This window comes from Gymnoscopelus microlampas, assembly GCF_963454915.1.
Source record: "Gymnoscopelus microlampas genome assembly, chromosome: 17".
Classification (NCBI taxonomy): Eukaryota; Metazoa; Chordata; class Actinopteri; order Myctophiformes; family Myctophidae; genus Gymnoscopelus; species Gymnoscopelus microlampas.
The window spans coordinates 20,053,839-20,078,798 of NC_139954.1; the positions used below are offsets into that span (position 1 = coordinate 20,053,839).

General features: G+C 43.1%; 1 protein-coding gene across 1 annotated transcript in view; it reads left to right on the plus strand.

Annotated features, from left to right (window-relative positions):
* myo16 (myosin XVI) overlaps window positions 1–24,960 on the plus strand; it is a 137,639-nt gene that overhangs the window by 84,614 nt on the left and 28,065 nt on the right. The window contains exons 18-27 of the mRNA XM_084085281.1: window positions 2,231–2,348; window positions 3,225–3,296; window positions 3,863–4,004; window positions 5,756–5,828; window positions 9,281–9,436; window positions 10,838–11,038; window positions 13,465–13,540; window positions 16,041–16,237; window positions 19,194–19,274; window positions 21,567–21,772. Of these exons, the coding sequence (XP_083941407.1) occupies window positions 2,231–2,348; window positions 3,225–3,296; window positions 3,863–4,004; window positions 5,756–5,828; window positions 9,281–9,436; window positions 10,838–11,038; window positions 13,465–13,540; window positions 16,041–16,237; window positions 19,194–19,274; window positions 21,567–21,772 (1,322 nt within the window). The remainder of the gene's footprint in view (window positions 1–2,230; window positions 2,349–3,224; window positions 3,297–3,862; window positions 4,005–5,755; window positions 5,829–9,280; window positions 9,437–10,837; window positions 11,039–13,464; window positions 13,541–16,040; window positions 16,238–19,193; window positions 19,275–21,566; window positions 21,773–24,960) is intronic.

Consider the following 24,960-nt stretch of genomic DNA (forward strand, 5'->3'; position numbering starts at 1 on the left):
ATGGTCTTTTTCTTTTCTTTTAGGTAATAAAAAGGTATTTATGTCCTTAAATTGTCTCTTCACTGTCATCTGGGTGTCCCGACCCACAGGTTGAGAACCACTGGTTAAGAGGAGGAGTTCACAAACGTTTCTGGCTCGAGACCCAAAAGAGAAATGTGGCGTCTCCTCAGGACCCAAAAGTAAAAGAAAAAAACATAATGAATTAACGGACCACTTAAGCCATATTTCAATAGAAGTGGAAAATAGCCCATCTACAAGGTTTCCCATGTTTTGAAAGGTTTCAGATTTTTTAATAAAGAAATATACATGTTATTTTTTGTTTGTAGGAAAGGTTAAAAAAAATGGATTTTTATTTTGCCACCCATTAACCACTTAAAACCCAGCTTCGGTATTGTGGGGAAAGCTTTTGCTGAAAATAGCACGGCTATTTTCAGCGAAAGCTTTCTCCACAATAACAGAAAACAGAAAATACACTAGTATTGAGCCCTGAGGGACTACGGTTACCCATATGGAGTTTAAGTGGTTAAAGTGGGTCTGCAACCCACAATGGGTCATGGATCCATATGGCTTGGAAACACTGATTTAGAGATAGAGCACACATTACGAGAGGGCAACCAGTGTCTTTACCGGACAGAAGGAGAGACGTGGAGGAGGAGGAGGTGGAGGAGGAGGCTGAAGGAAGGTGGGAGTCATAGACCACCCATTGATCTCTGTCTAAGCTCTCATCGGGGGAAAGAGTCTCAGCCCAGACCCAAAGGTCAATTGTCATTAACGCTCCCTATCGCTCCCTTTTCTCTCTCCCCTCACTCCCTCTCTTCTCCTCCTCCTCCTCCTCTTCAGGCCCGGGAGGAGGGAGGGGTTGCTCTCTCTCTCTCTCTCTCTCTATGTATAGAGTGTCAGACAGAGACTAATGCATGTGTTTATCTCCCAGATATCAGCTCCAATATCCTGCCCTCAGAGCGTGCACACGCACTAGCACACGCGCATACACACACACACACACACACACACACACACACACACACACACACACACACACACACACACACACGTGTGTATTACTATACTTGAGAGGACATTAACATTTTAGATTGATGATTTTATTAATACCATTTTTAGAAATGTATTGCATTTTATAACCCTAAGCCAACAACCATTTCTCTTGTGAAGAAGACCAGTGAAATTGTTCTCACAATGTCTGTTTCTCAAATTCTACTATACTTGTGGGGACATTTGGCCCTCACAAGTATGGTAATTCACACACACACACACACACACACACACACACACACACACACACACACACACACACACACACACACACACACACACACACACACACACACACACTCACATGCACATACACATGCACGCAAACACACACATGGGCGTGAAATCTCCACACGTTGCACACAAACTCAAACATCCCCCTCGTAGAGAGAGTCAGCGGGTCTGTGTAATGGGTAATGGGGGATTCCATTAAGCGTCCTCTACTCAAGGACAGGGAGAGAGAGGAGAGGAGGAGGAAGGGAGGAAAGAGGGAGAAAGGGAAGACGTGTGGTAAACAAGGGTTGAGTGGAAGGGGGGAGATGAAGGAAGAGAGCATGAATCATTTTAGGGCTGCAGGCAGCTGTCGATTATCTTCTTAGTGATTATCCTATAACTTTTTCGATTAATCGAATAATTCTTATTTTTTTTAATACTTTTTATGTATCAGTGATTTTTTTCACTATTTGTTTATGTTGAAAGAGAAAAAAGCTACATTTCAAAACTTCCCCCAAAATTGATTATTTTTCTATTTGAATTATAAATAATTATAAATTGATTACTTCGTGTTGTACCCCTAAACCATTTTTACATCATATAATTTTATATCAAAACAAGACCTTTCGCCAAAAGGAAATCATTTGAATGTGCGGGGGGCTTCAAATTTTCTTCATAACACAGATACATTTTCTTGTAATTGTGTTTGGTAATGCATGATCTATCTTGATTTAAGGTTGATTATTCTATACTATCATATTATATTATTGTATCATAGTGCCAGCTAGCCTAGCACTAGCATAAAAGACACCAAAATGGCTAAATGTGACCTTCAGGGTTAAACTGATTGTATTACAGTAAACATCTCTCTATCTCTCTCTCTCTCTCTCTCTCTCTCTCTCTCTCTCTCTCTCTCTCTCTCTCTCTCTCTCTCTCTCTCTCTCTCTCTCTCCACTCTCTCGACCAGGAGGTGGAGTCCGTGTTTACGTTGCTGGCCACCGTGCTCCACGTTGGAGACCTGCGTTTCACGGCACTGACGGACGCCGACACAGCCTTCCCCTCTGACCTGCAACTGCTGGAGCGAGGTCAGCACCCCTGTCACGTGACCAGGGTCACTCCTTTAACCCTCACAGCGGTAGCAGCGGGTGGGGAGGTGGATGGGGAGCTACGGGTGGGGCGGGGGGTGACAGCGGAAGGGGGGGGGGGGTGTATGGGGGGCAGTAGTCAGTCACCTGTTTGGTAAGCCCTTTTACTGGCAAAAGTGTAACCATGGTGCACTCTCAACCATGTTGCTACACACACAAAATAATGCACTTGAGCTTCCTCCACACACTGACACTTTTACGTATTGAGGCCAGTGTGTTCTCTCTCTCTCCCTCACACACGCACTTTCTCATTATGCAACCGCACATGTGTTACCGTGACCTCTGACCTCAGCGAGACGGTAAACAAATGACATCAGCGCTGGGGGGGGGGGGGGCAGAGTGGGCTGCCGTTGTCAGGGAGATGTGACATCATGGCTAGTGATGTCAGCAGAAGGGACTGGGAAGTTCCTGTCACCCCTTGACGGCCGCCTGTTTATGGACAGTGGCAGAGCGCTGGTGTCATTGTCCGGCAGAGTGAATCACACAGGGGAGCAGGGGGTGTTATCACCACTGATGATCAATCTGATTTTCCGCAAGATTCCTAAGGATTGTATTGCCATTCGCAATGCCACCACGAGATTAATCTGTTCTTTTCACTCAACCTGTGTTCTCTCTCTCTCTCTCTCTCTCTCTCTCTCTCTCTCTCTCTCTCTCTCTCTCTCTCTCTCTCTCTCTCTCTCTCTCTCTCTCTCTCTCTGATCCCCCTGATCCCCCACCTGTCTCTGTCTGTCTGCCTATTTGTGTGTCTCTCTCTCTCTCTCTCTCTCTCTCTCTCTCTCTCTCTCTCTCTCTCTCTCTCTCTCCCTCTCTCTGCAGTGGCTGGAATGTTGCAGGTGTGTTCCGATGACCTTAGCTCCGCCCTAACCTCTGATGTTCAGTACTTCAAAGGTAACCTTTTACTGCCCTTGTTGTCCATCCACACATGAGATTTGAAATGTTACCCATACTTAACAAATAACTGAATTTGATCTACTATATGATAATTAAAAAAGAAACTTATTGATGACTGTGTAGACCAGGGATCTCCCATCACACAAATATTTGGCAGACCCCCAGTAGTAACTCTGAGAACTCCTAGGGGTCCCGGACCCCCTTTTGAAGACCCCTGGTGTAGACCAAAGATGAGGCAGTTAGTAGGCTATGTCGTCTGTGTGTGGAAACACAAAACTATTAACTGCTCAGCAGCCATGCCTTCGGCCTGCCTGGGTGCTCCAATGAACACAATTGGCATTGTTTGTGGTTGGGAAGCCAGTGAGGGGTCTTTGTCACAGCACTAGCGACCCCTGCTGGCTGATCTGTTCAGCGGGGAGGGGATCCGTGAGAAATACCCTGAACCTCCACATGCGTTATGCCGTCCTGGTGAAATGTCTGAATCTGATGTATGTATGTGTATATGGTAAAAAGTCATATTACCCAACATCCCCGGCTCAGTCCCTTACCTTGCTTTGTATCAGGTGATGTAATCACGCGGCGCCACACGGTGGAGATATCTGAGCAGTACAGAGATCAGCTGGCCAAAGCCCTCTATGGACGTGTTTTCAGCTATCTGGTCAACAGCATCAATGAGTACCTACAGGGACAGGACGACACCATTGGGTATGTGTGTGTGTGTGTGTGTGTGTGTGTGTGTGTGTATGTGTGCGCATGTCTGTGTACATGTGTGTGAATATGTTTTTGTGCCTGTAGCTGTTTTCAGCTCAATGCATTTTCCTTGAAAGTCGGGCGTTCCGATAACAGAAGTAGTTATCAGAAGTAGTGTACCAGTGTAGTATATCTGTCATCACGATGTGGCAACACTTTCAGCCCTGTGGGAGAGACAACAGTAAATGATGACAGCCATAACACATAGTTTAAAGTTGGGGTTTGGAATAGCTTAGATTGCATCATGGAAAGACACATACACTGAATGTTGATATCGTTGTCAGACTGAAACCATGTCTCCTTGTATCTTGTATCTCCATATTTTAACTTTTGATTTTTTTTGTAAATTAACTCATTGACTGCCTGGAGTAAATAAATAAATCAGCCCTATTGCCAGCCTTTTTTAGCGTTTCTACTAACCTTTCAAGAGCCACAGAATATTTCGCTCCAGGGCGATTGACCCACAGAGTGTCGCAAAAAACGGAGTGTCTCTGGTTCCATCAGGAAAAAAAGCGTGTCACCGCGACCCTCCGTTGTTTAGTTATTGGTTGATGAATATAGCTTGTTCTTGCCAAAAACGCAGAAAAAAACAAGAAGGCAAAGAAAAATATTTTTTCTAAATCCTTTAGCATTAGATCGGACGGGGCTGGGTTTGTTGTGATCACGTTATTTCTGGGTGTACACTTCTTTGGGAGTTCTAGGATCACTCATAGGTTGGTGAAGAGCGCCCTCTAGCATAAACACTGAAAACACCAGCATACGTCTTCATACGTTAATGGCAGTGCCTGTTTTATGTGGAGGTCATGCGCATGCACGCGCGCACACACACACACACACACACACACACACACACGTACACACGTACACACGTACACACATACACAAACTCACAGGTGGAGGTCAGTGGATCCTTGGTCTTCTTGTTGATGTCGATGAGTCTTATCGCATGCAGATAAGCAGAGCTCTAACTTCAGGAATGTGTTTGTGTTTTTTCCCTTGTGTATGCATGAACCACAGAATGCAATAAATGCCTCTGTGGAACGCACGCCCTTTCCCACTCACACCCCATTCAAGTATGATAAGATAGCATAAACTCGGAAGGAAATGTAGGTGTCAAGAACCAAACCAAAAATGTAAATAGATATACGATAAGGGGTTCTCCAGGATAGTGTCCAGCTTTCTCCTCATCCTCCCCTTCCTCCTAACCACCTCCAGATTATCCAGTTTGACGCCATAGCCTTCCTCAGCAGCTTGTTTCTCGTTTGTTGGAATCCCTTGTCAACACACCATGGCACAGAAGTAGGCACTGGCTACCACAGAGTGGTACAACATCTGCAGCATCCTGTTGGACACATTAAAGGACATGGGCATCTTCAGGAAGAACAGCTTGCTCTGTCTCTTTTTGTAGAGGGCTTCAGAGATGTCAGTCCACACAGGCAAACGAGACCTTGAATTGAAACTTTCCCCTGAATTTAGTGTTACAATGGGATGCATACTGCAGTAAACATATAATGACTTCAATTAAAAGTTAAAGTTTCCATTTAGTCCAACAATAGTCTTCTTACACTGTAAATCAAGTTACAGTTTTTTTTTTAGCTATGCTGTTTGCAAGTTTGTGTGTCCGTGTGTCTGTCTCTCTGTCTGTCTGTCTGTCTGTGAGCATGCGTGTGCTTCTGTTACCCTGTAAACCTTTGATTCCCTTCCAGTGACCCTGCCTTTGAGATCGGCATCCTGGACATCTTTGGATTTGAAGAATCCCAGAGGAACGGATTTGAGCAGGTGCGGGAACAGTTAACGCCTGATTTATACACCGGTATCGCATGCAGGAAATGGCTGATCTACAATGTTGTAGCTAGATCAGCTATTTTTGGTTATAATTACTCATTGTTGTGTTGCACCTTATTTCAATCGCGATACACAGAGTTGTGCTCAATCTTTTCCCAACACCATCGAGCAACAAGGCCATCATCCTGTGCCATTGAAATGTTTTGCAGATTAGTGTGCATGGCTATGTGAGGCCATCACTAGCAGAAACACAATCAAGCTGTTAAAAAGTGTAGGAGTCGTCGCCCAGCATCTCGCCTGGCCTTAACATTCTTGTGTGTAATTGTAATGAATGAAGTGAGGTGTGTAACGGCTCGCTGTGGCGTGATGTCGCCCTGTCCTCAGATGAACCCTCTGCTGGCACAATGGCCATCTCTGTGTCACCAGCAAGAGCAGTCGTTCCCAGCAATGGGTCGGGACCCATTTTTGGGTTGAGAACCCATTTTTATGGGTTGCGAGTAAATATCCCCTTTTTTTCCAAAACCCACCCCGAGAAACACCTCAAAAAATTATAATTAGTTTTAGAAAATAATAATAATGATAAAAAATCCATAAATGCAAAAAAACGTATAGTAGTGAAAATGGCAGATCTATAAGCCATGCTACAGTATGTGTGTGAGTGATGTTTGTCCATTTCGAGCATGCCAGTGATTTGTGACGGTGTGTGATTACATTGTTTGAACTCTTCATAGCAGAGGGTACATTATGTTCAACTCTGTGTTGCTCCTTTGCTATGGGCTATAAATCTGCCACTCGCTGTGTGTGTGTGTGTGTGTGTGCGCGCGCGCGTGTGTGTGTGCCCATATGCGATCTGTGGGTGTAAATCAAGGAGATAAGTGCTTACTCCAACTGCTCGCAGCTTACCTACGCTTCCCCTGAGACCTCCAAGGCTCTCCTCAGCTCTTATTAGTGTGCACTGTGCATGCGTGTGTGCGTACACGCTTTCTTGCGCGTGTCTTGGCCTTCCGTGTCTGGTGTGGTGGCAAGATGTCACTTGGCTTTGTTCTTGACCAGGATTTTCTCTAATCCCAGCAGAAAGGAGGAATTGAGTGACCTTTCCTCCCGCGGTCACATAGAAAGTGCCACTGCAAGCAGTGGAGGGGAAAGGGGAGGGCAAGGGTCTCTCTGAAGGAAAAAAAAGGGGATAGCACAATTGGCTTAACTCAGGTATGGCCACAGTGATCAGAAAATGTGTCTTAATCCTTCCATTCTCCTACCCACTACCTTTGCACTGCTCTCTCACCTGCACGTTCTTCATCACTGAGAGCTGCCTGTTAATGACAACCTGCTGTAATCACCCTCATTACACACTGGAGGGGAAGGGATGGGCTGAACGCCAGATAAACAAACACCATGATCACTTACAGTAGTGGTGGTGACAAACAAGCTCTCCTGCTCTGACATGCTAATACACACACACACACACACACACACACACACACACACACACACACACACACACACACACTGTACACAAGCAGCATGATCAGGGGTCATTAGCGTAGCCCAGTCTTGTTAATTAGAGCTGTGTTTGCTGGGAGTGTTGTACCTGCTCAGCGCTTTCTTAATGAGCTAACTCAATCAACCACCTGCTGGGACTATAGCCTTTTAATGGACTAGACTAGCTAGGAGGCAAAGAATAGACAGAAACAATAGCTCCTCCTCCGTCCACACCGCAGAAAAACATGGCTCTAAATCAGTCTAAAAAGTGGGTCAAGGAACTTCTGATGTGATCCGGTGACCGTGACTGATCAGCTTGGAATCTTGTCAAAAGCATGTAATATGTAGTCTTGTGTCATTGTGCAGGTTTTTATGGGCTTCAAGTCTTTGAAAAGCACCGTGCCCACAATTCTTCAAGAAATGATTTCAGTCCTAAATTATGGCACAATCTTCTGAAATGTCTTTATACATGGATCACTTTATATTTAAGTTTTTCTTTAGAACCATTGAAGAACCATTCTTAATTTTCCTTTGGGTATTAATTAAGTATTTCTATTCTATTCTATTGTCCCTGTTGCCCAGCCTGGTTGCCAAAGTAAAGCGTTGGCATTGTACATTTCTGCAAACCACAGATACGTTGAATGTTGACATTTCTGAACCAAAAGATGCTGGAAATATCTGCCGATCGGGTTGGCTGCAGCGCCTCGTGTAGTACAATACCGCTGAGTGGGTTCAGGGACAGTTTAACCACATGAACCCTAACGTTCCCTATTCTGGGCATGTCATAATAGGCGAACATTCAGCAAAAATAGGCAAACATTTGAGATTTGGTGTAGAGGGACAATAGAGGGGTCCAAGTACAGACCCCTGGGGAACCTCGTTCAATGCAGCATTGCTTTCGTTTGTGACCTTAGTTTCACCTATTGACCCTTTTATGGACACACTCTACACACAGCGCCGCAGCCAGGAGGAGAGCAGAGAGCATTCTTGGATCTACATCATCCAGCTCACCCTCTGTGGACTCGGTATACAACCTGAGACACCATCTCCGCCCACAGGACACGCTTTAAAAAAAAAAAACTCTGCCACTGTGCGATTAGTAGCCGAAGACATTTAGGACGGTAGCCAATATTACACATCACATATCATCTCATATATATAGGAAATAGGTGAAATGAATCATGACAGATGAACTAAATCATGACAGATGAACTGAATCAGGACAGATGAATTGCACTATTATTGCACTGGTTTTAGTTAGACTATGAAGTACTTCTTTATTTTATTTGTCTTTTTTAAAGAGTATGGTAGGATATATGTAGGTCTTGTCTGTATTTTCAAATGCTGACCCTGGGAGCTGAGCTCCACGATTTCCTATGCATTCGTGTAAATGGCAAATAAAATAAAGTATTTTAGTGTCCTGTGTTCGTTCTCATTACATCTCACCTCAGCCCATTCTATAACAACCTCATAAAAACACACAGAGTAGACTATTATTATTATTAGACTAAGATGTTTGATTAGGCAATGAACTCCCTTTCCCTGTGCTTTGATGGGTGGAGTGATGGGTGGACTGCAGGTTGAGGATGTGGCCATGTACTGTGCCTCAGCAGGAACACGGCATCCATATTGCAATGGGTGAGCTAGTGGAAGGGTTTTGGGTCCTGGAGAGGGACTTTCATTACTGTGTACACAACAATGGCCTCTGGTGTCCCTGTAAACACCCCCCATAATATTGGGGTCAATTCTATAACATGAGTCGGGTGTTGAGTAATGCCCCATTTACTTCATTGTCGATGTGTCACAGCTGTTTGCAGGACATCTTTGTGTGTGTGCGTGCGCTTTGAAAACATTTAGCCATGTGTCTCTGAGGTACCGTGCTATGTGCTTCCAACTGTGTATTTATAGGGCAATGTGTGCATTAAAGTGCGTGTGTGTGTGTGTGTGTGCGTGTTGTGCCGTTCCAGCTGTGTGTGAACATGACCAACGAGAGGCTGAGGCAGTATGTATCAGAGGTGCTGTTCCAGCAGGAGCAGGCTGAGTGTCTGCAGGAGGGGGTCACCATGGAGATGTGCATGCGCTCCCCCGGTAACCAGCCGGCCGTCCTGGACTTCTTCCTCCAGGTACAGTATGCCGTCGGATCAGACCGGCCCAGTCTGGCTCTGAGCAAGAGACACCCGTCCCTCCTTATGTACAGTGGTGGACAAAGTACTCCACCCCGGTACTTGAGTCAAAGTAGAGATACTCCTTGTCAAATATTATTCAATTGAACTACAAGTGAAAGTTGCTAAAGTATTCAAAATTACAAGTTACAAAATACAAAGTACATGTTCTTTTTCTGTATTGAATTGTTCCAAAACGATTTCACAGTGTAGCTCGTCACATAAAGCTCTCTGGCTAACGCCTCGATATGTCACAGGGCCGGGTTCAACCGGTTCATCAGCACACACACTCATGTTCCCTGTGATCTCGGGCAGTTCCATGTGAATTTGTTGAAAACAAAGAAGCCTCTCTCCATGCAAGAAATAACATTACCTTTACAAGATAGAAGATGCTGTGACGTGACGTGAAGAGATTTCAGTAATGCAGCTGTACCACTGACAAAGCACAAAATGAATGGAATGTGTTTCTCTGGCACCCTGGCATCCCCACATTTAATTGTTTAAAGCTTTTTCACAATTTTTCAAATGTTTCGAAAAACATCGAAAGTTTTCAAAAATAGCCAATCTACAAGCTCACAACGTGTTGGAGTGCGACGCGTTGCGAGCTTGTAGCCGAAGTATAAAATCAGTCTTAAGTGGTTAAGCATATCATGTCAGTTCTGTTCACGGTGGATTTGCTGTAAATTAGTTTTGAAAATATAATATATCTTTTCAATTCCCCTGTCCTGTGTTTGTCTGAAAGGCAGTGACATAAATTCCTAACCAGCCTTAAGTTGATGCAGCAATAAACATCAATAAAAAAACAAAAGAGTAAAAGCCTTACTCAAATCATATCAAGGACAACTGGTAAATACGATTGACATGAAATAATAACTTGTCTCTTCCATGTTTCTCCCCAAGGGGATAGCATCCGGCTTGTAAATTGAGGCTATATAGGAAGTGTGACAGTTCATATGAATGGCCTGTAGTCTCGCTGTTTCACCCCTGCTGGTTGCAGACAAACTTTACAATTGATTGTATTACCTTAATAAACATTGTTATAAATCCTATATGCTTCCAGTTGCTAGTTTAAAGTCTTCTTTCAATCACCATGATATGCTTTTTGGTAAATTATGGTCCATTTATTTTTAAATTAATGATAAAGTAGGGTATGTTTCTAGGGTTTCTACTGGTTCTACCTCGCTGCGGTTTCACCCAATAGCATTAATTACCGTTTGCATTTCGGACCGGATATCAACCGGGTATAGAAAGATGCCGGATTTGAAATCTCTGCAAAATAGGCTTCATTTGCGGTCTGTAGAAACCAATGGCGTGACGTTGTCCATATTCTTTTGTACGGTCTATGTTTCTCCCCCTGTCCAGAAGCCTCAGGGCCTGTTATGTGTTGTGGACGAGGAGAGTCAGAGCTTGCGGCCGACAGAACAGACCATGTACAAGAGGCTGTCGGCCCAGCTGGACTCCACCCTGACCCACGGCCTCTCCCTCAGCACCAAGGATGGCAACGGCAACCCTCCGCCCAAAGACCAGGGACCGGCCTTCACCGTCAGCCACTATGCTGGACAGGTTTGTGTCTGGACATGCAGAATTATGAGAAAGGCTCTGAGAATTATACCTGTATGTTTTTATCCCTGCTTCTGGTCAGACTGAATGAACCCATTAAAACCTGGGAAAGCGTCTGTGTAATCTTTATAGGTTTTAGCGTTGGCTATTCAAAAATAGCAGATATACAAGCTCACAGCGCGTCACTTCGTGCCGCACTGCGAGCTTGTACATCTGCTATTTTTGAACGTTTTTGAGGGAAAAAATGTGTTTAAAAAATTTAAAGCTCTATTGATAATAATCATTGCTATAGAGTGTTTGTTCAGTCACAGGGGTCTCCCTGTCTCTCCAGCTCTTTAATAAACAGAAAATACATTTTCAGGTAGTTGACAAAGTTTCAGCCAATCAGGAGAGAGTACACATTTATCAGCAGTGTTCCAGTTCCAATTTTGTCTTCTCATTTGTGTCATCATTTCAAATTGCACTTGTTTAATCTGTAAAAATTGCATTTTCTGTTTAATAAAGAGCTGGAGAGACTCCTGTTACTGATCAAACACTATAGCAATGCCTACTATCAGAATAGAGCTATTTAACAGCTTTATTGCAGTAGGCTATTATAAGAAGTCTGAGGAAGTGCAGTAAATACAATCCTCTAGAAGGAAGCTATTTGGTGTGTGGATCTTTCTGCTCTAATCAATGTACTGTACAAGGTATTGTTATTGATCCAGCATCCATTTTATTCATTTCTTATTCACAGTGATATTAGAAGCCTTGATTTTGTTTTATGCATCACACAGTCGGCTATTTTTGGCCAGCATTCCTTCTTGCATTTGGCGGCTGCATCTTTGTTGCTTGTAGCTTGTATAACATGTTAAAATTCTTCATATTTGTTTAATATGATGCATTGCTCGTTTGTGACGCCCACTGGCCAATCACGTTCGGATGTTACGTTTGTGACACAGACCGTCCAATCAAATCTGGATGTTACGTTTGTAAAACCCACTGTCCAATCAATTTGGCATGTTAGATTGCTATCTAGCATAATATCTAGATTGGAATATCCTGGTTTGACTTAACAAGTTGATAACCACCTTCGGTTTACCGCTTGGCGTGAAAGCGATTTTATGGGTTAATGAAGCCAGATAATGTATGTATGTATGTAGTGTATGTTAAACATTTAAACTTGCTTCATAGTACAGGCCCATGGTGTGGGTTACGTAACAAGGTAATGCAAACCGTAGCCACTGTCTAAGGGAGAAGTGATAATTACCTTTGTTTTAAAGGAAGCCAGTGAACCATATTTCTTAAGGGATGGGGTCAGGGCATTCCACACTTGGGTGGCAGTGCTGTAGAAGGAGAATTTACCCATGTTTGTTCTATAGGTGGGTGTTACCAGATCATTGTTTACGCTCCCTCTAGTATTGTGGCTGTGGGTGCCGCACATTTTTTGGAGGTATTTAGTCAGATATGCGGGTATTGAGGGCATTGAGGGCAAAGTCGCATTGACTATTTTGAAAGCCAATCCCATTTTTTTTATTGTTTAACCCTGTGTTCTACCCTGAGCCATCCTAGGCTAGCAAAATGTGTGGGAAAAAGGTGGGTCATGGGCCCCAGGCCGACAAGTAGTCGAATCAATTTGTTTTGGGAGGTTTGAAGCTTAGTCTTTAGTGACATTGAGATGTTGGAGTACCAGGAGGTCCAAGCAAAGTTAAAGTGGCATTGAATGAGGGCTCCGGCCAAGAGTCCTGAGAGCCCTTTTGTTGACAAAAGAGAAAATTCTGCCTCAAAATCGTGTTCTTTGATTTACTTTTTTGATCACCTTTGTTGCCATGCTTTCACCTGTCAGGTTTTTGTCAAGAATACAGCCCAAATAGGTAATCTCTTCTTTGCTAGAGATGACTGTGCCCCAAAAGCCACAATGTATTTTGAAAATGTATGAGTTAAATGGCAGTCAGTCAAACTATGTCCCCAAGCTGTGACAGCTCCTTGGAATTCTGAAAGTACTGCACAATGGATAGCACAATGGATAGAATGACTGTTCCTGTTCAAATCCTCATTGTCCTCGTGGTCATTTCACTGGTAATCAAGATGGCTGCTATGGAACATTTAATAATGTTCACATGAAAAGAAGCATGTTTGTAATGCACGACAGGCCAGGCCAGTGTGTGTTTCCATGAGTTCGATTTTTTGCATTCTAGACAGCGGTGTTGCACATTCTAACGTTTTGAGTTTGCTGATATCCAAATCGGTAAAAAAATACAACTTGGCTATCTTTGCTGTAATCTAATGTATTACTGTCTGCAACACACAAGGAAACATCCACTGTATCCTGTACATACAGATATATAGGTCAGCATGAACATGTGTGTATTCATTTCTTTATTTTTTTTAATATGTCACACACTTTGGAATTCTAGTGAAAACAACCATGTTTTCTGTTTTCATGCTAGGTTTCATATGACCTCACAGGATCCCTCACAAGAAACAAGGACTTGCTCCCTCAGAACCTCCTGCTTGCCATGAAGTGTAAGTACAGTACCCAGTATTCACATGCACAGAACACGTATGCACAGATTAGACACACTAATGTAACCACACAGACACAGACAACTCTGTGTTTCCTTTAGTTCTCGTCTGAAGTAAAAGTGGGTGTGTGTGTGTGTGTGTGTGTGTGTGTGTGTGTGTGTGTGTGTGTGTGTGTGTGTGTGTGTGTGTGTGTGTGTGTGTGTGTGTGTGTGTGTGTGTGTGTGTGTGTGTGTGTGTGTGTGTGTGTCAGTGATGGAAAAAGACAAAAATTACTCAAATGTTTTAAGTAAAATGATCAATACTGTAATGTATAACTACTCTGTTGCAAAGTCCGGAATTAAAAATTTACTTGAGTAAAAGTACAAAAGTATTGGTATCAAAATGTACTTAAAGTACCAAAAGTAAAGTAATGTCCCATTTCACAAGCAGATCTACAAGCTCACTCACAATATGTTGCATCGCGTCACATTGTGAGCTTGTAGATCGGCTATTTTCAAATGGCCGAAATGTATGTAGGGCTGAAGTGGGTAATGTATGTTTATTGTTTTGTAATAATAATCCAAATGAAGAAGTAAAAGTGCTGGAATATTGGAAATACTCCAGTAAAGTAAAAATATCTAAAAAAAGTACAGTACTTGAGTACAGTAAATGTACTTAGTTACTTTACACCACTGCAAACGTGTGTGTGTGTGTGTGTGTGTTTGTGTGTGTGTGTGGGTGGTGTGTGTGTGTGTGTGTGTGTGTGTGTGTGTGTGTGTGTGTGTGTGTGTGTGTGTGTGTGTGTGTGTGTGTGTGCGTGTATGCACGTGCGCGCGCATGTGTGTGTGTGTGTGTGTGTGTGTGTGTGTGTGTGTGTGTGTTCGTCCACTCTGCAGTGGACAGCAGCATCACTGTGTATATTGTCTGTAGAAGGTGGCCAGATGTGGGGTGTTGTGGTGAGAGGGACACAGGGCCGCCGTTGTGCAGAGTGCCAGAGCAGGCCGCACGTCCAGCAGCCTAATTGCTATAATTTACATGATGAGGCTAATCTTCTAAAGACTAGCCCTTCACTCACACTTGGCTGCTGTCCCTTCTGTCTGACCGACTTCGATGCCTTCGCTCCCTCGCTCCCTTTCATTAGCACACGTGCCAGGCCCAGTGCATCCTTGAGTTATACCCCTAACATATGTGTGTGCAAACAACAATCAGGCAAGGGGCATAAAAAAGGATCAATTTCTGTGAGGATTTCCTTTGCTTTCCCTGTCTAGGTTTAACCCATTAAAGGGATAGTTCACCTTTTTTTTCTTTCGATTAGTGGAAAATGGATATTCATGAATTCATGGATATTTTTTAGTTTTTGTTGCATTCCTAAGCCAATAATTTAATGACTAGCAGACTGGTGGGCAGCGGTTCCGGTAGGAGACACAAAGGAGACTCTTTGTGTCTCCTACCGGAACTGCAGCCAGTCATCAAATTATTGGCTTAGGAATGCAACAAAAACAAAAAAATATCCATGAATTCAAGTCTCCATGGAGTGACTAATCGATAGAAAAAAGTCAAAATATGTTGTTCCAGGTACCCCCAGAAGCATAGATTTGAGTTAAAAATGTTTGCTTAAAAATATATATACGTTCGCCCCCAGAATAGGGACTCTAGGGTTCATTTCATGCAGCTTAAATGTGGTTGTTTCTAGCAGGGGGGGCGCTTGAGGAGAGCTTAGTAGACCTACAGTCAGGTGGACTGGGGAGTCGGGACTATTGCCTTAAATGAAAAGACAATTGCTCCTGGAGCCGCGAGTAATTAGGCCCTAAAATGAGTCTAGGTCTCATGTTTGTTTTTCCTTGCTCGGTCTGCCTGCTCTCTCTCTCTCTCTCTGTCTCTGTCTCTGTCTCTCTGCTGTGTTACATTGTAACTTTGAGGGAAGACTATCTTAAAATGTTCTCTCAGAAATAGTTATACATCCATATAGGAGAGTCTATCTCTCTCTCTCTCTCTCTCTCTCTCTTCTCTCTCTCTCTCTCTCTCTCTCTCTCTCTCTCTCTCTCTCTCTCTCTCTCTCTCTCTCTCTCTCTCCTCTCTCTCTCTCTCTCTCTCTCCCCCCCAGCATGTCCGGGAGCCTACAACATCTACCCAACCACCCACACGCCCACGCTCAACACGCATGTTGTTTGGCCTCTTTGAATGAGCTCATTGTTGTTGCAGTGCAGCTCCACGTGTTGTCAAGTGTCGTGCTCTTCCCACTCTTAGGGAGTGACTGATTGTTTACATGCAGACTTAACATATACTCCCCCCCCCCCCCCCCCCCCCGCTTCTCTCTTGTTCTCATCTCCATTCTTCCTCTCTCTCTCACTTTCCATCTCGCTCTCCATCTATCCCACCTCTCTTTATCCTCCTCCACCCCCTGGTTTCCACCAATGCTGTCCCTCCTTTCCCCTGTATTTTCCCTGTCTTTTCCCCATATGTGTGTGTGTGTGTGTGTGTGTGCGCGTGTGTGCGCGTGCGTGTGTGTTGTCCCTGGCAGCCAGTGAGAGCGTGCTACTGCAGCAGCTCTTCCAGTCCAAGCTGACTCAGACTGGTTCCCTGGTGCCAGCGGCCCAGGGTCGCCTGGGGCTCCGAGGGCCTAAAGCCGCCTTGCTGCTCCACAGGAAAGGATCAGCCTCTGCCGGCCTCGCTAGCTCTGCCCCTCGCCACCCCAGGAAGTACCAGGATCTCACCAAGGTAAAGTGCAGTGCTCAATATATGGTTCATGTGCCATTCATGTGTCACTACCCTAATAGTAAACAAGACAAAGAGTCTAAAATCCCTGCTAGTTGCTCCTAGAGGCCATGCTGCTCCTTGTACCCAACCGGTACTCAAAGTGGTTTGAATTGACTGACGCTGTCATCTTTAGAGCCGGCACTCTCAAACCTATTGCTAATAAAAGTTTACATTTTGATCTGAGTTTGAGGAAAGGTCATCCAAATTCTCAGGGTTCATCCACCAGGGAACATGAATGGGCTCAGCATGTTTCATGGCAATCCACCAATTAGACTTGGTTTGACCTAACAGCAATGTTAGAGGAAAGGCCACGGGATCACCAGAATCAGTATGAGACAGGCTATCTTGTTTGGGGCCAATTGTGTTTGATTGACTTAAACAACATTGCCACCCTTAGAGCTCCACAGGGCTAAATATATTAAAACGTATTCCTGTCAATGAGCTGTGTCTGACTGAAAGAGTCTGTGTTTGAAAGCATTATTTTGTTATGAGGAGTCTGATTGTAAAAACCCAAGTTTTGAATTGCTGGGAATAGGGAGTGGTCGGAACAATGGTGGATTCTGTGACACACAGTCAAAAGCCTGCTGTTCCAATTGGAAAATGGCCTGCATGGGCGTACTGATCAATGGAAAAGCAGGGAAGAGTATATTTGGAAAAAGGGGAGAAAAAACAGTCTAATTTAGGCTACTTCCCACAACAGTACTATATATAAACCTCTGGGAATAAGATTTGTTTGTGCTGCCCTGCCAAGAGATAGAAACCTCACATCACACACACAAAAACACACACACACACACACACACACACACACACACACACACACACACACACACACACACACACACACACACACACACACACACACACACACACACACACACACACACACACACACACACACACACACACACACACACAGTCAAGTCATGGCAGTGATTATACACTGTTCTCATGACATTTGATCACTGAAAAACACAAACCACACACCCCGTGATGAAAACACTGTGTTCCACAATAGATATTTCATAACTTTCACTGTCTCCTCCCCTTTCTCTCTATTCAGGCCAGTGTTTCTGTGTTTCTGTCTCACTGCTCTCTCTCTTTCTCTCTCTCTCTCTCTCTCTCTCTCTCTCTCTCTCTCTCTCTCTCTCTGTTTCTCTCTGTCACCCTTTCTCGCCCCACTCTGTATTTCTTGCAAACATAATAGATGTGTGTGCGTGAGTACGTATTTGCGTGTGTGCGTGTGTGTTTGTGTGTGGCAAGCATGTACAGTATACGTGTGCTGTCTTGCTGGTTGTGTAAGCTGGCGGAGGGGGGGGGGGGGGGGGGGGGGGGTGTTGCCCCCTAGCTTGGTGGCTCATTAGCCATCTTGCGCTGAGGGCTTACATAAGACCTATACCCGTCTACTCCAGCAGCCTCGTAATGTAACGTGAGGCAACATTGCAGAGGATTACAGTAGGCGCTGAAAGACCTTCGGGGAGTTAGGGCCCATTGGCTGGGCCATTAAAGAACTTGTGGAAACACATCCACTGGGACTGATAAGGAAAAGTGCCCATTGTTCCGTGTGCATCACAAGTGTCACAAACATACAGTACACACATCACAACACAACACACCAGTGGTGTAAAGTAATTAAGTACATTTACTCAAGTACTGTTTTTAAAGGGCAAGACCACTTTGTTAGAGGTTTGGGTTGTGTAGTTACCTTGCCATTATGTAACTCCAAAGGTGGACAAGAAATAAAAAAAATAATTGCTCCATTGATTAGAAATTGATAATTCAAAATATGCTCCTCATTGACTTACATTGTACGCTGAAACAGCTCTCAAAGTCACTCTTTTAGCACGTAAATGGACGGAAACAAAGTTGATTCAGACAATATTTAGAAGAAAACCTGGACTGGATCCACGGATCCGGATCCGGATCTTCAAATGGTAAAATCAACATGAAGTTGACATTTTTATTAAAAAAACAAACAGTACTGGGTTTGGTGATGTTCTATATTCTCTGAATCAACTTTGTTTGTGTTTGTTTATGTGCTAAAAGAGTGACTTTGAGAGCTTTTTTACCGTACAATGTAAGTCAATGAGGAGCATATTTTGAATTATCAATTTCTAATCAATGGGGCAATTATTTTAGATTTCTTGTGCACCTTTGGAGTTACACCATGGCAAGGTAAATACACAACCCAAACCTCTAACAAAGTGGTCTTGCCCTTTAAGTACAATTTTGAGGTATTTTTACTTTACTTGAGTATTTCCAAATGTTAGTACTTTTACTTCTACTCCACTACATCTCAGGGGTAAATATTATATTATATTACAATTATTTGAAAACTTTAGTTACTAGTTACTTTGTAGATTTAGATTATTGTTACAAAACATACATTAACCACTTAAGCCCTATATACATTTCGGCCATTTGAAAATAGCCGATCTACAAGCTCACAATGCGTCGCATCACGACGCATTGTGGGCTTGTAGATCTGCTATTTTCAAAAGATTTTTGTACATTTTATACATTTGAAAACCTGTAAATGGGACAATCTGCATAATTTGTACTTTTGAAACTTTAAGTACATTTTGATACCAATACTTTTACTCAAGTAAATAGTGAATTCCGGACTTTTACTTGTAACAATAGTATTTCTACATTGCAGTTTTTATACCTTTACTTAAGTAAAACATTTGAGTACCACTGCAACACACACATGCAAGCAAAGACAAAGGGAGTGTTAATTAGCACAGTTTGGATGAATGCTGAAAGCCAGTGAGACTAGCTTATAGGTGCTGATTGTCGATGTTTGATGATTGTTTTGTACTGAGGAGTACATGGTCTGGTCTTTAGAGGCCACACTGTACGCTACATGTGGGGTACATGATGTGATATTTTCCTCTCGGTTGTTTTCCATCCCTAGATGCTGAAGAAGAAGGGAGCCAGCTCCTTCCTCCAGCGGTTGGAGAGGTGTGGTCCAGTCACGGTGTCTGTCCAGCTGAGGGTGAGAGCTGCCACCACCAACCCTACCGTGCAACGTACATTTAACCACAAACCCTTGTCATACTTCATTGACAGGGGGTCCCTCAGGGGTCTGTCTGCACATGGCCCCCTTTTTACCCTCCACGCCAAATTTCTTTGCTGAAAATAGGCGACCTACAAGCTTTTAACATGGCTATTGTTCTGTCATGAGGAAAAGTCATCAAAACATGTTGAAACCTGGCATTATGAAAGCTTGCTGTCATTTTCCAGCACAACAGCTCTTGACACAGAATGCTTTGGGAAATGTTATGTCAGATTTAAAACAAATACATGTTGTACTCTAGAGTGCTCAAAAAGGGCATAGGGTAAAGTTTAAAACTTATCTAGTCCTATCCCTTATTGCTCATTGTTAATTTCAATAAAATAACATTTAGAAATACAATTTAAGATGAAATGAATATGCTATGAAGACAAGAAATAAACAGAAACAAAAACAAAACAAACAAAAAACAACTTAATCTTCAGAGCTTATTAATTGTTTTTATATATAAAAAAAAAACTTGACCAATGTACTGCAATTTTCCAGTTCTTCACTACTGGTGTTCCATAATTCCACACCTTTAACTGTGATACAGTGAAGCTTTGAATGTGTTCTTACCATTTGTCTTTTAAACATAATATACTTTCCTCTTAATTCATATTTACTTTCCCTACATTCAAACAACTTCTGGACACTGTTTGGCAATTGAACGTTTTTTTACTTTGTACATGGGTTGGATGGTTTTGAAATCAACCAGGTCCTTGTGACCTCAAAGCCTCAAGCTCGTCGTCATACAGTACAACATAAACGTCATTCATATTCAAACACTAAAGCACAGCCATTACAATGACACTCTCTGAAAACCTATTGAGCGTAGATAGTGGCAAATGTATACAGTAAGTAACTAAAAAGAAACTAAAACTAAAAATAATAATGCTATTCATTTATAGAAGATTTCCTCACCCACCAAAAAAGTGCAACGGCAGTCGCGAATATGTGCCAACAGCCTCACCGCTTAGCGGTTTGATGTGCACTGGTGACGCAAGGAAGCTGAAGTGGGGCTCTGAACAGTGGTAGACGTGGTTTGAATGAGGCCAGTATGCTGCAGTGTTGGAGCTGTGGGTTTGTGGTGGTCCGGCCCCGCAGGGAAGGAGAGAGAGAGAGAGAGAGAGAGAGTGGGTTGAAGAATGATGCTGTACCAAGCCAAGCATAAAGCCCTCCACATGAATGAATGGACAATGAACAACAGCCACTGTGTGTGTGTGTGTGTGTGTGTGTGTGTGTGTGTGTGTGTGTGTGTGTGTGTGTGTGTGTGTGTGTGTGTGTGTGTGTGTGTGTGTGTGTGTGTGTGTGTGTGTGTGTGTGTGTGTGTGTGTGCGTGCGTGCGTGTGTAATGTCGGGGTACTGTAAGTGGCTGACGTCGTTAAGGGGAGGTGTTGGGTATTGTACTTACAGGCATGCGAAACAGTGCATGACGTCAGTTTGAAGGGTGGTAAGAAATACACTCTTAAGTGTATGTGAGTGTGTTGCATTCAACAGTTTAAGGAAATCTCTCCTCATGCTCACACGCCCTAAAGCCAGAGCAAAGGGGCTCTTTGTGCATTACGTCCCCACGGAGGCAGCACATGCACACACACACCCTGACAAATCACTCTTCGTTGTCTCACTCCATAATGTGATCTCACCCTGGGTCGCCGTGCCTCACCTATACGGCGTTAGTGACCACATCAAGAGGAGACACATTCAATTTGCCTCCTCGCTTCTCTTTTTATTTATTATTAAAACCACAGTCTCTCCACACCTGAAGTGAGAACGTTCAAAACGACCCCACCCGGAACAAAAAAATAAGACGAGGTCTAATAGCGATGTGGATCTCGGACTTCATGTGGCCAGTCTATGATGTCATCTTTGACGTACTGTATGACTCCATAACATGGGCAAGGTTTCAGCCTGATCCAACCCCATTACCTTCCACTATGTATTCAAAAAACATTTAAAACATATATGAAAAACAATGCATGGAGGTACTTCCTTGGCCTATGTGCAGCGTGCAGAAGATATCTGGTACTGATCTGTCAAACGGTTAGCCCAGGACAAACACACACACACACACGCACACGCACACGCACCCAGACCCTCTTCTAGACGTCTCTTACAGAGCCACGCTCTAAAAAATGACAACGTCCAATCATCCCATTTATGTGCTTAGAAATACATTTCTCTCCCCTCTCTCTCTGACTGCTCTTTCTCTCTCTTCCTTCCCTCTCTTCACAGAACTCCCTGTCAGAGGTCATCAGTAAGCTGCAGGCTAGCACGCCCCACTTCGTTGAGTGCGTGCGCCCCAACGCCGGAGGCCAGCCGGACACCTTCGACAGCTTCCACGTGTCGGCCCAGCTGCAGTACGTGGGGGTGCTTGAGATGGTGCGCACCATCCGCTATGGCTACCCAGTACGTCTGCCCTTCCCTGGCTTCCTCACTAGGTCAGTGCCACACCCCACTGCCGCCCGCCACCACCATTTCCACTTGGTTCACTCTAGTCTGGATGCTGTCTCTCACTACATACACAAAACAAAATCAACAGTGTTCATTTAACTCTGAGGGGCAAATTCACATGTATAGACTAGTAAGTATATACAGTAGACGAGTATATACTGTAGACAAAAATAGTGGCTTTGCACAACACTGTTTATTTGCGCTGATTCATATTTGACTGTCACTGATTGATTGAAAATGTTGTATTAGGCAAAAGAATGTAAAACAACACAGTTACATTTATAATACTTTTGTCTAAAAGGTCCGACCAAAAAAGTTGTTGCGGACTTGTTTCCGTTGGGGTCCTTGAATTAATTTCATAGACATATATAGTAGCAACCAAACAGTTCAAAAATTACCAATAACCTATCATCAGTCTGAACATTATAATAATATCAAAAATAAATAAATTATGTACATTGAAACTATACACACACTTAGGATGCCAGGTCAACAATGACCTGGCATCTGTCTAAATAAAATGCTATCTAAATTACATTTTACCGTTTGCATAAGTCTGCATGGTCGTCAAGGCTAGAACATTTAAGAAAAAACTATTATATATTAATATTAATGAATTTGTATTGGGTGTTATCTGAGTAGATAGAAATGTGTTTTATTATCTCCTGGAATAGAGAGAAAGCGAGAGAGAGAGAGAGGACCTCTGAAAGTCTTATTAAAGAAATGTAACTTAACGTGCCATTCACGTGGCCGTTGCATTGTGCATTTTGCACGCATATTCGCGTCATGTACTTTCTGTAGCATGAACATAAGAAATAAAATGCTATCTAAATTACATTTTAACGTTTGCATAAGTCTGTATGGTCGTCAAGGCTAGAACATTTAAGAAAAAACTATTATATATTAATATTAATGAATTTGTATTGGGTGTTATCTGAGTAAATAGAAATGTGTTTTATTATCTCCTGGAATAGAGAGAAAGAGAGAGAGAGAGAGAGAGAGAGAGAGAGAGAGAGGACCTCTGAAAGTCTTATTAAAGAAATGTAACTTAACGTGCCATTCACGTGGCCGTTGCATTGTGCATTTTGCACGCATATTCGCGTCATGTACTTTCTGTACCATGAAATTATAAACCGGTTTCTGCACATACCTAGGGATGTATGCATCACTCCTTAAATTATCTGGAATGTACCCTTCTAACAATCTGACAATTCTAACAGGTCGAGTTATTTGCAGATTGAAACGGATTTGAAATGTCAAACATGTCAAGCCTCTGACGTTTTTACATGTAGTTCATCATGCAACACGTGTGTGTTCCGCCCTCAGATTCATCTTATGGAGGCCATCACCCCTGCCCGCACACACGCGTTAAAGTCTATATAAGTTCATGTAAATATATATTAAGTTCTAAATAAAAACGTGTTTCACTCCCACTTTATGTTGCATCTCTGCTATTCTTATTCTCTTCATTACACGTCAGAGTCGGCTATTTACTTTATAAACGTTTAATCGTGTGAGGGACTCGCTTGTGCTGATCTTCAATTTGTAGATCAGCGCAAGGCTACTTTTACTTTTAGTACTTAAGTATACTTTGATGCCAATACTTTTTTTTTTTTTAAAGCTTTGTCAGCTTGCAGGTTGCCTTTTATGGTCTTAAATGGAACATGGAGCAATGCAAATGATTCTCCACGTGAACGCGCCTCTGACTGTCAGACAAAAATGAGGAAGACCGGCGATACACACATATAAGAGATTTACACGCCGGTTGGCACACACCGACGCACGTCCGTTTGTGCTTATCGAAAATACGCACCCCTTTAGTCACTTTATTTAGGCACTATTTACGAACATCTTAGTGAATCAGGCATAAATATGTATATTTTTTTATATAAAAAAAAAAAAAAGAATTTGACTGGGGCGTCACACTCGTTGTGCTTGATGGCTTGTTAACGAACCGTCATTGATTTCTAAATAGAGTAGACCACGGTGTTACTTGATTTGAATCCTTGTATCCTTTGAAATAAGAGGGGTCATTGACCACTGTTCTGCTGTACTAAAAAGGGTTTATAAAAAAGGACTATTTTATCAATTCAAATTGCATTGACCCTCCCTTCCTTGGATTCAAAGTAAAATTAGCTGACCCTCCCTTGGACTAAAATTAGAAAGGCATGACCCTCCCCTATTTTCCTCCAGGGACCCCTTCTGTAAAATTTCGACTGGTCCCTTACTTTCAATTATGCTACGCCTTGAAAACTGGACTATTCCTTAACAACATTCTATCAATCTACAGATAGGTGCTAGAATTGTGTAGGTACTCATAGAAGTACCAGTTCTACTGACCTTTGTCCACTGAGCACCTTTAGCTAACTATCTTTAGGTAACTACCTTTAGCTAACTGTCCTTATGTGTGTATCTCGAGAACTGTTCGACTGATCGACTTCAAACTTTACATACAGTATATGGAGATCTCTGCATCTGTCTGTCTGCCTGTGTCTCTTTATGCCCATATCAAATCGGTAGGAGTAGTAGCAAAAACATTGTTTTACAAAAGAAAACGCAATATAGTGGTAATATTGTCAGGTGGGAATGGGTGTGGCCTATTTGGGGAGTTGCATAATGATCCAAGGAATCCGTGGGAAACATATATTTTGATTGTATGACCTACGGTCCAAGAGTTGTAGGCCAGAACGTGAATCGGCCTGTTATAGCGCCACCATGAGGCCGATGTAGAGTGGCGTTTCTTCCTTGGCCTAGTGGGAATGTCGTGCAAAGTTTCACGGCAATCGGACGCTGCTGATGATGATTTGAGCCATTTTGTCTGTCTGTCTCTTTCTGTTCGTCTCTGTCTCTCTCTTTCTAATCTAGAGAGATGTTACTTAATGCATTACTAAAATAATTGTGTAAAAAACAATGAATGAAAAACACAAGGGAGGTATATTGTTTGGGCAAGAGGGGTATATTTGGGGCTAGCCTATTTTATACCCTGGGGTATAAACTGGACTAACCCAGATATACCCCGGGGTATAAAACAGGCTAGCCCGCTTTAACCCTAGGTATGGTCTCTGTCTGTCTCTCTCTCTCTCTCTCTCTCTCTCTCTCTCTCTCTCTCTCTCCTCTCTCTCTCTCTCTCTCTCTCTCTCTCTCTCTCTCTCTCTCTCTCTCTCTCTCTCTCTCT